A 13,227-nucleotide genomic window follows, 5' to 3' on the forward strand; every position below is an offset into this window, starting at 1 on the left:
GGGAGCATTGTGACCAATGGATTAAGGAAAATGTGCAGTGAGTTCTGTGTGTGTGTGTGTGAGTGTGTGTGAGAGAGAGAGATGGTGTTCTTATTGAGGTATGTTTGGGGGGGGTGGAAAAGTCAATCATTTCAGATTGTGTAAAATGAGTTGAAGTGTTTTCGTTGGAGACAGTTGTGGTTGAAAGAAAAAAAAAAGTGTTTATTTTGTTTTGCCCAAGGGGGGCAAGTTACATCGAGACTAAGGAATGTTATTGTCTATTTGCCACAAATGTTAAAGGAGTCATACAATCATTAACTAAATTGCAATGAACTCATTTGCCTACATAGAGACCATCAGAAGTCCAGGAGGATAAGATGCTCCAGTTATTGCTTCGCTCAACTGCGATCCATCTTCTGGGTTTTGTTCAGATTTATAGACTGCACGTCTTTTACAGAATGAGCATCAGCCAGAAAAATAACAGCTTCACATGTCAGAGGAGAAATGAGTAAAACAGAGTGAATGGCAGTTGGAGAAATTGTTGGACTGAACTGGGAACATGAACAACCCCTCTCATTTAGGACAGCATATAAATATAGAATGTGTGCACAGTGGAGCTCTGCAGTATGGAAACTGTCACACATGTTACTGCAGATATGGTGACCTTTAATGAAAATGTAAAGTCATGCAGACATAAACATCAGCAAAATACACAGTTTAAACAACAGCCAATGTTGTAAAATGACTAAACGCAAACACAAATAAGACACACCTTGATGTGGCCTCCGTAGGTGTCATGGCTGTAGAACTGACAAAGGTTGTTTCCATAGCAGGAATTTTCCATTTCTCCATAAATGAGAATGTTTCTGGAGAGCAGAGCCACTTCGGCACGCATGTCCACTCCATCTATGATCTCTCCGACGTGGTTATACTGAGGCCTCCCTGAGCACAGAGTAGACAGGTTGGTTCTCGGTCACATGCTACAACCAGGAAAAATCTAGCACACAATGCGACAAAACCTGGAAAAGGTGCAAGTAATTATTTTGTATAAACACAAATGTCAATCACTTCATTCCACCCCCAAAAAAAAACACTGAAGGGAAAAAACAGGTAGTAGCATCTAATGTAGCAACAAAGGTTATTTCTGAGACTAACCACCAACTGCGAACCACAGGAAGTTTCCTATGCAGCACACATCTAAACAACAGGCACCTACCCACACCCACTGGACGTTTAAAAGTAAAAGTCTAATACATTTGAAGCACAGAATAATCAGCTTTTCGAAAATGTGGAAAGTACCCGTGCCCAGAGGAGTGCAGATGCCAATGTTAACTTTCAGCTGTACTCCAGCTGCTCAGCCCTTCCTCATAGCAGTGGACAAAAAAACGAGGTGCGCACACACACAAAATCAATACACCCTTCTCTTCAGGAAGGGAGTAGGCAATTGTTGACAATGATGGAATGAGATCAGGAAACGTGTGCGATAGAGAGATGGACAAACAAGTCACAGATAGAGAACGAAATAAGAGCAGCAGCAGAAGGAGGATGATGCAGTTTTTCCCACAGAAATAGATTCTATTTGTGGCGATAGCTGACCAGGGGGGTGCTTTCTTAAAATACTGCAAATATTTTAGTTGCCAAGTGCTCTATGGAAAATAAGCAATTGAACAGTATACAGCCCCATTGTTTCAAAACAAATAACATGAAATAAGATTTTACCCTCATCATCTTGACCTGGTTCGGTGAGCGTTTCATTTCATATTTCATATTATTCTAATCAGAACAGTCCCAGCACATCACGCTGCATCATCTCATGCTCAGCCCGAATGGCAGGCGCACAGAGAGGGGCAGTTAAGAGACAGAAATGGACGGTAAAAATGCTATTGGTTTATAGATGGCTCACTGGCCCTCTTTCTTCTGGCGCTTCTGGTGCCAGTCTGACAGTCAGGTCCATTGTGTCTTCATGTGTTTCTGTTGCACAGCACAAAACTCTATTATATAAATATTTTTTTTACCAATTTGACAAGAACAGCATGTGGCGAGCTCCAATAAATAAATATATGGAAACACTACAGTTGCAAGCCTCATATTTGCTCAGTTCTATTCTTGATAAAGTATTGGTCATGAATGTTTTCACTAACGTAATAATACGTTTGCGCTGCACTTTCCATTGCTCTTCCTTCCTTTTCTCCTATGTCCTTCTCTCCTTTTACCGGGAAGTGTGTAGTTCAAAATGGACAACTGCAGTATAAGCCTCGGGTCAGATTTCAAGCCACCCCCAAACACAAACACCACAGACACACAAGATAGCAAAGCGGACCAACAGAGGACAAACAGACAACCAGTCAATTTCTGTTTGCAGTCCAGAAAACCACAGCTGATGTCTCTCACCTTGTATCCTGACCTGTCTCCTGGTGCAGTGAGGACAGGGCAGCAGGGTAAACTCTTCAGCTTGGTGCATGGAGTAATCTGTACTAGCAATGACAATTTGATCCCCAGGTCGCCAGGTCTGCTGCACTTCATCCTGCAGGTTTAGCACTACCTGGTCCACAGCATCCACCTGAAAGCCTGAAATGGCAAAACCTGCAAGGACACAGCAGAGCTCTTGATTTAAAAAGAACATGACGAAAACCAAAAATCTGAAATATTACATTTGTGCAATATCAATAACAATGAAATAATTTCACATTTTACTTCCTTTTATTTCACTTTCAAAATGTCTTTTACAAGGTGTGGGCATGCAATTACTAAATAACAACTGTATGCAAAGAACAACTCAAAGGGTGTGCTTTTCATTTGCCTTAGGACCTGCTATTACATATGGTCATAAAAACACTGACAGTCACACAAACACAAGAATGTCTTTCATGTTGAGAAGATTGATCTGTAAAGCACTTGGCATATTGTAAACCTTGTTCTTGACCCTGTCTCTAAACCCTTCACCCTAACAAAGACGGAGAAACCTGACATTTTCATCTTACACAATACTGACCCCGGTTATTGTGACAAATAGAATGACTAAAATGAATGGCAGTCATTTTATCATTTATCACACTGAAAATATACTAATGTAAACCATCATTAGCTGTTGCTCACCATTCTTCCATTCGCTGTAGGCGGTAACCGAGAAGCCCACTCCATCCACGGTGGTGAAGTTGCGTGTTGCCAGAGCTCTACCTCCCGTGTCGTGGTTTTCATGTTCCCTAACGTCCTCCGAACATGACGCGTTGCCACCCTCAACCACAGAGACCAGGGCCCACGCCTGTCTGGAGAGACCGGAGGGGTGAAGAAAGAAGTAGGAGAGAGACATAAAGTATGTGATATGAATGTTTCACACATCCATTCCAAAGAATAACAAATGACCAAGATCTGGGCTTTAGTTTTCCACACACTTTCTTTGGATGAGGAAAATAACAGATAATGACATCTTAGTAATCATTGCCAATTAAATACATATCGGCCAAAATACAGTATGTGTGTTTCTGTGTGGGAATTTTTGTCACTCCTTAATATTGTAATCTCAGTACTCACTATGTCATCTAATACCGTCTTCACATTTGTACCACACAAACATAAGTACCAGTGTTTTAATCCTTTTACAGGTTCACTGAGAAGTTAATGTTACTTCATAGCCCAAATAATCATTAGACAACCCAATTAAACTTGCAGCTTTATTGTAAATGCTATTGATCAGATATGAATTTTGCACCCTTACGTGACTCATTATTTGTAACAGGAAACCTTAACCAACAGGTGACACCCTTTACTTAATATCTTACAGATGCAACACTTATTCAGATAAAGGGTGTGCCCTCAGCTGAGTAATAACACTTCTCTGTGTTCGTGTCTGTGTGTGTGAGGCTTCAGGGTGAAAATGTGTTTCACACACACACACCCAAATCTCTTGAGATAACAGATCATTACAGGCAGACATTTCAGCAAGATATCTAAAAAGCGGGATTAAAGAAGCCACTGTGTGCTAGCCTGAAGGAAAAGCTAACGCCTGTGGTGAGCCTGAAGTAGGACGGTAGGTGAAAGAGGAGCAGGAAGCTGAATATCAGTGTGAATGTTCTGTAATAATAAAGAGAGAGAGAGGAGTAAAACTAAAGCATATCAGAAAAGCAGTAGTATTAATAATATGAGAAAAAATTATTACAAGAAGGGTGTGCGTGTGGCCCAGAGGGATACTGGTTGTACCTACTACCACGTCCAAAGATTCAATCAAATCCTCCCTTCTCACTCCTCTGCACAATATCTTATAAAGCAGGAATGTAAAGAAAATCGTTTTAAATGAGATTACAATGATTGAATAAGCATGAACAACCATTCGAGCGGAGCAGCTCAAGGGTGTGGATGGCGAGTGGGACTGGGTGTGTATTTGAGGGCGTATGACGTAACACAAGACGGTGTGCAGCCTTCAAATGTTTCAAATGTCATGCCCTTAGCTTCTTAAGAATGACTTCTTTCTTTTTTGTTGTTGTCCAGCATCAGCTGAATGAGTCCAAACAAGCATACAAAATTAGTTTGCTATTCCTGGATTCAATAATATTTTAACAGCATTATTCTAAACTGTGACATGACCTTTTCACACTTTATCAGCACAAACTGACCCTGACCAACATGACCTTCTAGCACAGTTGAACCACACAAAAGCCCATTTTTAAAGTTATTGAATCCTGGATATGCAGCTGTACATTCTGAAAGACTACAGGAAAGTAAGTATGCAGATGTAGAAGTCTTGTTTCCAATAGACAGCTTGAACCACTCTGAATACAGTAAACAGTGTCAGGGGCAATTTCCTAAACTCACCTTTACATTTACATTTCTAGCTCTATTACTTCAGATACCATACTTTGAACAGTTAAGCCTACAGCTCTTGGCACATTTGAACACCATACCAAAAGTAGTAAAACGCTCCATCTATTCCTTGGAGAATGATCTTTGGAATAATCACAAAAATAAACTATGTGCACCAGAGGGACTTAGGGACTTCACATTCCCAATGTTTACCCACTAAATCTCCCTGGGTTTTAGCAGCAGTCTGTGATTCTATTAAGTCCAACATCCCTCTGTGTTAATACCTGTCTCAGTGCATAATAATTGCAACCAGTGGCATAACCAAAACCAAAACACATGTCTTTGTAGATGAAAGAGCCCCTGTGCCCTGTGTCACTGTGCACCCTTCTGATACACAACCAGGATCCATCTGGAGATCCACTCTGCTCTTTCATTTCTGCCCCAGTGTGTGGCTTTTCCTGTTGGGAAAAAAATATCAAGGAAGGCCCCTTTTTTGTCCATAGGCTGCTAAAATATAGCCTGCACACTTTATATGTCAATCAGAAGATGAATCCAACAGTTAGAGGAAATAAGACAGAGTGGTCGCTTCACTTTTTCCTTCAGGCACATCCTAGAGTTGATGCTCATCAGCATTTTTAACAACCTCATTGTTTGACCGGAAAAAGTGAATGTGCGGAGGCCAGAGGTGAATTCACTATAGACGCACATGATCAGGTGTTCACGTGCGTCTAAGCACTCTCCTGACAGGCAAAGATTAAAGACAGAGGAGTCAACACAGCCAACACATTCATGGATCTGTGCCAGGAAGGATGGTTGACGCCACTAAGACCAACCTATAGAAAACAGAGCATTTTTATCTCCACCAAGAAGGTAAGGATTTCAAGATTTTCTTGAAACTAAGTGGAAGGATGGGGACATGGGGGAATGAAGAACTGCTTTTCAACACTTCCGTTGATTTCTCAGAGAATAATTCTTGGATGTTGATGAAAAAAAATCAGACATGTTTGAGTGTTTATAATTTGGTGCTGATCCAAATTGAATTTAAAATGGGTTTCATGAGGGGACTGTTGGCCCTTGGCGGAGTTATAGTTGTTTATTTTATATTTAATTTTAAGTTGGAGGTCACAAGGGGTTTATAGGGCATCTGACCTTACAGCACTAATAAAATATTAAAAATAACTAAAATTAGTTCCCGAGTAGGTTCCAGCAACATTTCCAGCTGTTTTTCCACAACTCAATTTAACATAATAAACTGATCATTTTACTTAATCCTGTAACTTCTATGCTTTTATTACCCACCTTTTCCAGTCTTACAACACTCATACTATAAAATAAACAAAGTGTGACTCAAGTCAGACACTGAGCGGCATGCTCGCTCATAAATGTGTTCTATGTGTTTCCTCCTATCATAAGAAAATCCACAGAAAGCTTAGATACAAATCTCCACACCAATAAAGGGTGAAAGGATAAGCAGACAGTAACTCACTAGAGCACGCACACACTCACAAGCAGAGGTTTCTATTGTCTGATCCATTTAGGTTTGAAGGGACTTGCATGAAGACCTCTGTGCTGCCTTGGCACCCACCCCCAGAGGCGAAATGTGACACTGGAGAATCTGGCGTAGCACTTGGCTTTTCAGCCAACCAAAGACCAAACAAGGCCAACTTACAAATAACTCAGAATGAAATGTTGCACTTTCCATTCAAAGAAATGTACTCATGCATATGTTTGTGGGCCTGTGACAGAAGATCTAATGTCATGTAAAGCTAAAATTCAGTTCTGACGAAAGCATCAGCTCATTAGAACAAGACCACAACCTTCCAGTATCTGTTCTTTGGAGGAAATAAGCATGCTGGACAAAGCATGAATCACTACCTTTTGCGCAAATCCTGACCATAACCCCAGCATCCACTACGTGCTTCCTTTTCTGGCAGAGCGCAATTTAGCAAAAACACAGGAAAAAGGAAAGACAAAAAACTAGGAGTGATTCAAGGCGAGATCCCAAATGAGATAAAAGATACATGAAAGTAGGACAATTTTCCAGAGAGGATGGACATGGAACAAGTTGATGGAATCTCCAGTCCCAGTATTAAGGCTTCAAAGAGGAAACGCCTTACTTTAGTTGTTGAGTAAAAACAATTTAACCTTCTTTATCAGTCCCAGGAGACCAAGAAGAAACAAAACACTCAGAAAGAGCTTCAGAGACAACACAGCACAAACTCTCCAAGAGCTGGCACACTGCCACACAGCTGAGCCAATAACTCACAGCTTTTTCAGCAGACATTTTCACAACACAAAATAAAATGTGTGTTTATTTGTGGTTGATTTGAAACATAAATATGAATAATTCTTTAAAACACTGAATTGGCAATATTTACCTGTATTTGAGATCATAAACAAAGCTGCTGCCGAGCTTCTCTTCAATGATCTTCTTGGTTTCATCTAGAAGACTTTTGGCAGCTGAGTCCCCTACAGCCAGTGTGACAATTCGGCCGGTGGGTAAGGACCGAAGCAGCTGGGTCAATCGGCGACTGTCGTTATGGGAGTCATGCGTGTCGTAGCGTTCAGCTAGCAACACAGTGGCTGTGTCCTGGTCCACCACACGTAGGTTGATGCCTCGGCTGAAGTTCTTTTGGAAGGCATGACCCCCTGTGGCCAGCCCAGTAGCTGGGATGCTTCTCATCAGCAGAGACCAGGAAACTCTTTCGGTGCCGTGCAGCTCCAGGGTGCCACCGCTCTGGACGCCAATGAACTTGCGGCCTAGGCCAGGGACCTCTGGAACAGCCTTGTTGTCGGAACGGCCCACAAGGGCGATGGAGGCATGAGAACGGTAGCGACATTTGGGTGCGCCGATGTGAAGGGCTCCTCCTTCCTCTATTAGGATGTGGTGTGTTCTCAAGGTTATGTTTTTGGAGCCATCAGGATTGTCTGCAAAAACTACCTGACCTGTGGGCGGTCAGAGGAAGACACTTATCATATTTATTGAAAGTAAAGCCATCATTATTATTACTAAATGAATCATGAACCTTGCTGTGCTCACCTCCTGACTGAATAGTTAGTGAAAAGAAGGTAGCGGAAGAATCCAATCGAAACAAATGTCCCCTCATGACAACAACAGCCTTCTTTGGTTGATGACCTGGGTTCCAGCTACTAAGGGATGGATTGTGGTCTGGACAGTTCTCTGTAAACATAAGCAATTAGACACTGGGATCAAAAACTACACAGCAATGGTACATGTAGCAGGAAAAAAGTTGGGAAACCATACATAAACATATAAATGAGAAACATTTCAGTTAATACTGACCATCTAACACATCTCCACTGGTGAGACTAAGGATAAGGATAAGTGTGAGAAGCAATGCACCCATCGATATTCCAAAGCAGATCAGCGTGTTCTTTCTTTGCTGGAGGCTCTGGGCGCGCTCTCTGCGCTGGCTCTCCTCTGACAGGTTGAAAGGGGCTGGTCGCTGCGGCGGCGGGCCATGAGGTTTTAGCGGAGGAGGTGGCGGAGCCTTGGCAGGTGGTGGCGAGCGGACTGGAGCCACTCGCCCAGGGACATAGCCTGGGGACCTCGGGTGGTGGCCGTGGGGCGGAGCCACGAAGACTGGGAAGTGACTGGGGCCATCACTCGTCGGCATTGTACACGTGTCTGCTACCTGAGATGAGAAAAATTAATATTTTAATTCAAGAAGGCAAACTAAACATTTGCGACATCGACCATAACAATCGGGTCATTGAAGATGTTAGGAACCACAGTCAAAATGTGTCTGACTTTCTGATTCTGTTAGAGGCTTTCCTCTGTCTTTCACATCAAATTCTGGAATCTAAACTAACTCATACAATATACATTTCTTTGATGTGAGTCTGTGAAACTGAATATTATTACAAATCCTGTCATCTGACTTATGTTTGTCTGCTAAGAGTTTGTGGCCAAAAAGTTACTTAACCTGTACCCAAGTTTGTGTTTCTTTGTAAAGACTTTACCACGAGGAATAAGTTGATTAACTAGCAAAGTGTTAAGGGATAAAACAGTTGAGACAGAAACAGGTCAAAGAGGAGGAAGAAGACACAAAAAATAAACCTAAATGAAAGTAAAAGCAGCGGGAGGTGAGGAAAGAAGACAGTCGATTCTGGGGAAACAGGCAATAAGCCACCAAGCATCTCAATCATATGGACCTCCATGTATGATCCTGTGAGGGGGGTCATTAAAAGACTGTAAATCTATTTCTCAGAAGCAGTCAGCCGATCCCCCCGGCAGATTTGGCTTGAATATAGTGACACTGGCTACTTTGTCCACTTAAATGAAGGAGGTTGTGAATAAAGAATCATAACATTCCTCACACTATGTTAACACAGCCAAAACAGATGGCACCAATTACAGAATAGGGAAGGAGAAGAGCGCCCCAGCTTGAGTCTGCGCTGCCTTTACTTCACACTAACTCCAGAGGTTTGAAAAAAAAATGAGCTGAATCCACACACACACGGAAAGATCATGCGGAAACCCACCTGCACACACAGACACACAGGGGTAAAGGAAATGACAGTGCAGAAAAAAGGGCTACAATGGCACTTTTCTTTAACACAAACACCTGACCACATGCTACTATAGGACTTCATAAACAAAACGCCAGCAATTTCAAATTTTCAGAGCACGGCCACATAAGTCCAAGAATGACCGAGTCTGTTTTTAAAGAGGTTGTTAAAAGAGCAAGACTGCAACATCTTTACAAGTCTGGCTCGGTCAAAACCAAAGACACAGGGATTATTTCCAGTGGTGCTTCTCTTTCTCTGTCATTCACAAACAAAAACACAAACACATATACGAGCTGTGTCTGATTTACATCATGAAGATTTGCTTTTTGTCCCCATAAGGAAGACAAGTCCCAATTATGTGACTGTGAAAACAGATTTAGGTCCCCTGGACAACACACGCACACACACGCACACAAAACAAGTCTGCACAGGCACCGTTTTAATGACACTGCATTCACTTCCATTCATTGTGGACACTGGACAGCCTTACAAAACTCTGATCCCATGTATCTAACCATAACCATGACCAATTCATGCCTAACCCTAAACATAACTTTACCACAATTGACATCTTACCCTTAACCTCAACAGGGCCTCGCAAATGACATCTAGCCTAAGTATGACAGATCTTGGGTCCCCATGAAGTCCACAGTCTTTACACTGGAAATGGTTGTAAAGAGGCAACAAAAAGGAGTACACACACAAACACCAACCCACACCCACACACACACACACAACCATTGTCTTGCATAGCCAATTAGTCATCTTTTTAGCCCAGAGTACAACAAACCTCTTCAGCTCATAAACAAAGCAATATACAAGCGTTGACCTCAAGACAAGGGCTCTGTCACTTATGTAAGCCAAAGCATGAGCTCGACCTAACAGCTGCTGTTTCACCCACTTCAACCTCAATTATCCCATTACACCGTCTCTTCTGGACAAAGTCTTAGTAGCTATTGAATCTTAATCTAAACCTAAACTCCCACCAACAACAAGGCATGCTGGTTACACTTTTATCCTGGATGTCCACGTTCTCATAGTCTGTTCCCTGCATCAGAAACTGGACTCTGTGGGAGTCCAGTGATGAGAAGACCCCCTCAGGCATCAGTCTTTAACAGCCCTGTCTCAGGCTACGTTTTTATTCACATTCCTCGCCATAAAAAAAAAGGGCCAAGCTGCCCCCTGCTTCCCTCTCTGTACTTTACTGACCTGTCAGAGCCGTGAGAGTTGTGGGCTTACTCACCTCGGGGCTATTCAAGCGTCTGGGAAATGACACTGATCACAAGGCTGCGCTGCTCCTCACGGACCACAGACTCATTCAGTCCCTCCCTCCCTCCCTCTCTCGCTCCCTCTCATATTTTCCTGATTTGAAAGCTACTGAATATCAAACAGATGTGGGGGAAACACTGGAGTCAACGCGGGACAGACCAATACACATTCCTCTGCGGTAAAATCCTCATTTACTTTGGACACTTACAGTGGCAGTGTAACAAACAGTAAGCCATGCGTTTACTACATTATATCTGCAATCATAAACACCAGTACTACCAGTACTACTGCTACAAGGAGGACCATGACTCCCTCTCTTTGGAACAATCTCCCTGAGGAGATCTGTCTGACAAACTCCTCATCCTCTTTTGAATCGAACACATTTTCATAGGTGTTCTTTCATTTTGATGAAGTTTTATTTTATTTTACACGTTCTTCTGTATCTGAGCTCTAGCTCTGTATTATTGTTTGCTTTTTAACTGTTTCCTCTTGTAAAGCACCTTGTAACTGTATATAAAAGTTATAAATAGCATTTATTAATATATTCCCACTACTTCTACAGCACTAGCTGAATTATGGAAGTGTAGTGAGTGAGCTGACCCACACTGAGTGCATCCTTGTTGAATTAAGTGAGTTCAATGGGAGGATTTCATTATTATTATTAGGATATATGGGTTTGTTTTTGATTCATTACAACACCATAGTATTTCCCCATCATTACTATTAATAACACAAAAAGAGGAAGGGAGAAGATAACCCACAGCACCATTTACCATTCAAGTTACTAACACTGAATCATACTCAGAATTGCAGCGTTAGTGTTTTTGTCTCCACTTTGACAGTTCATTTATTGTTGGCACTATACATACAAGATGCACACATTAGCTAGCAAACAACAAAAGGTGCTAACTGTCACCTTTTAACACGTACGAGCACCCAGAAGAAGCTAACACCTCTCTCACACTCTCTCACACACACACACTCTCTCTCTCACTCACTCTCACACACACTCACTCACTCACACACTCACACACACTCACTCTCTCACACACACACACACTCACACTCACACACACTCTCTCACTCACACACACACTCTCTCTCTCTCTGTACCGTGGTTGGTGACACTGTCCTGCTCCTGCTTCTCTCCGGCTCTGTCCATTCGCTCTGTCCCGAGCCGTTAGAAACCAGAAGCCGGTGTAGGTGAGACTAATGAAGACTGCTCCCCCTCCCTCTCTGTCTCTGTGTCTCTCTCTCTCTGTCCGTGTCCCTTTATATGTCCACCGTGTCTTCACATGGTGTTTTTCCTCGCTGACGGGCTGTCCCCCTCCTCCTCAGCTCGGTCCCTCACTCACAAGCAGGCGCGGCTTGTTAGAGAGGAAGTGACGGTGCGTTCACGGGCTATGTGAGAAGTGGCAATGAAACCAAACACATCCTCCGGACCGCGCAGAGAGATCGATATCATCTCTCTACTGTAATAATAATATTTTATCTTTATAATAAGGGTGCTACATTATTATGTTAGTGCGGTTATAGCATCAAATTATATCAAATTCATTCTTCTCATATAAGATTCCACCACAAATCTTGTATTACTTATTGTTTTGTGTAAAAAAAAAAGGTCATATTACAATTTTACAATTAAGAATAATAATGATATTAAATCATTATATTTGTTGTTAACTGATCTCTTTGGTCAAATGTTTTAGACCTGGATCAGGGCATCAGTAGCTCCTGGACAGTCTGTGGCAGTACTCTGCGGTGTTGGATGACATCCCATAGGTGCTCCATTGGATTTAGGTCAGTGGAACGTGAGGACCAGTCAATGGAATCAATGCCTTCGTCATCCAGGAACTTTCTACACACTCTGGCCACATGAGGCCGGGCACTGTCCTGCACCAGGAGGAACCCAGGGCCCACTGCACCAGCGTCAGGTCTGACAATCACTGAGGATTTCATTCCGTTAACTAACAGTGGTCAGGGATCCGTTGGCACAGCTTCTCCAGACTCTTTCACGCCTGTGCATAGTGTAAACCTGCTCTCATCTCGTTCAGACCTCATAGAGTCTGTTTCTGACAGTTGGGTCAGAGACGTGCATGCCAGTAGATTGCTGGAGGTCATTTATTTACGGCTCTGGTTGTGACGAGGACACTAACAGAACACAAAACTAGAGAAGACTCAGTCAGGAGGGATAAGGAGAGAGCAACCGTCTATGGCCACCACATGTAACACCATTCCCTTTGTGGGGTTGTCCTGCTTTTGTCTCTTCATTGCACATCCTCAAATCTCTCTCTCTCTCTCTCTCTCTCTCTCTCTCTCTATATATATATATATATATATATATGTATGTATGTTTTCCTTATCTTGATTGACATTTTGAAAAGGATTTTCTCACACTCCTCTGTTTAGGTTTTATCTGAAGGGGTTTTGTGAGCAGGGTATTATTCATCTCACCAGAGGAGTGTGAGTGCCTGTGATTCTGCAGCTGAAGGACAAACTAGCTGGTTTTGACTACTCATAAGCTAAATCAACCAATCAGTGTGAGTTATTTCTATTCCCCATCTTGTGTGTCTTAGTGGGACAGGTCTTTCTCTTTTAACTCAAACGAAAGAGGAATTTCCCGAGGAGTCATGAAGGGCTCACCAAGAG

The 13,227-nt window shown here is 42.5% G+C and overlaps 1 protein-coding gene across 2 annotated transcripts in view; it reads right to left on the reverse strand.

Annotated features, from left to right (window-relative positions):
• Window positions 1-12,833, reverse strand: part of cemip2 (cell migration inducing hyaluronidase 2) — a 28,703-nt gene extending 15,870 nt beyond the window's left edge. Inside the window, exons 1-7 of one of the 2 annotated variants that reach the window (XM_020093800.2) lie at window positions 11,692-12,833; window positions 8,081-8,432; window positions 7,817-7,957; window positions 7,155-7,722; window positions 3,076-3,245; window positions 2,371-2,562; window positions 752-921 (exon numbers count right to left, since the gene is read on the reverse strand). In XM_020093800.2, coding sequence (XP_019949359.2) covers window positions 752-921; window positions 2,371-2,562; window positions 3,076-3,245; window positions 7,155-7,722; window positions 7,817-7,957; window positions 8,081-8,414 — 1,575 coding nt within the window. In that variant the 5' untranslated portion in view covers window positions 8,415-8,432; window positions 11,692-12,833. Of the gene's footprint in view, window positions 1-751; window positions 922-2,370; window positions 2,563-3,075; window positions 3,246-7,154; window positions 7,723-7,816; window positions 7,958-8,080; window positions 8,433-10,552; window positions 10,615-11,691 lie in introns of those variants that run through there. The other variant, XM_069523952.1, reaches the window with a different exon arrangement.
• Between the last annotated feature and the right edge of the window lie 394 nt (window positions 12,834-13,227).

This window comes from Paralichthys olivaceus, chromosome 4 (assembly GCF_024713975.1).
Source record: "Paralichthys olivaceus isolate ysfri-2021 chromosome 4, ASM2471397v2, whole genome shotgun sequence".
NCBI classification, from domain to species: domain Eukaryota; kingdom Metazoa; phylum Chordata; class Actinopteri; order Pleuronectiformes; family Paralichthyidae; genus Paralichthys; species Paralichthys olivaceus.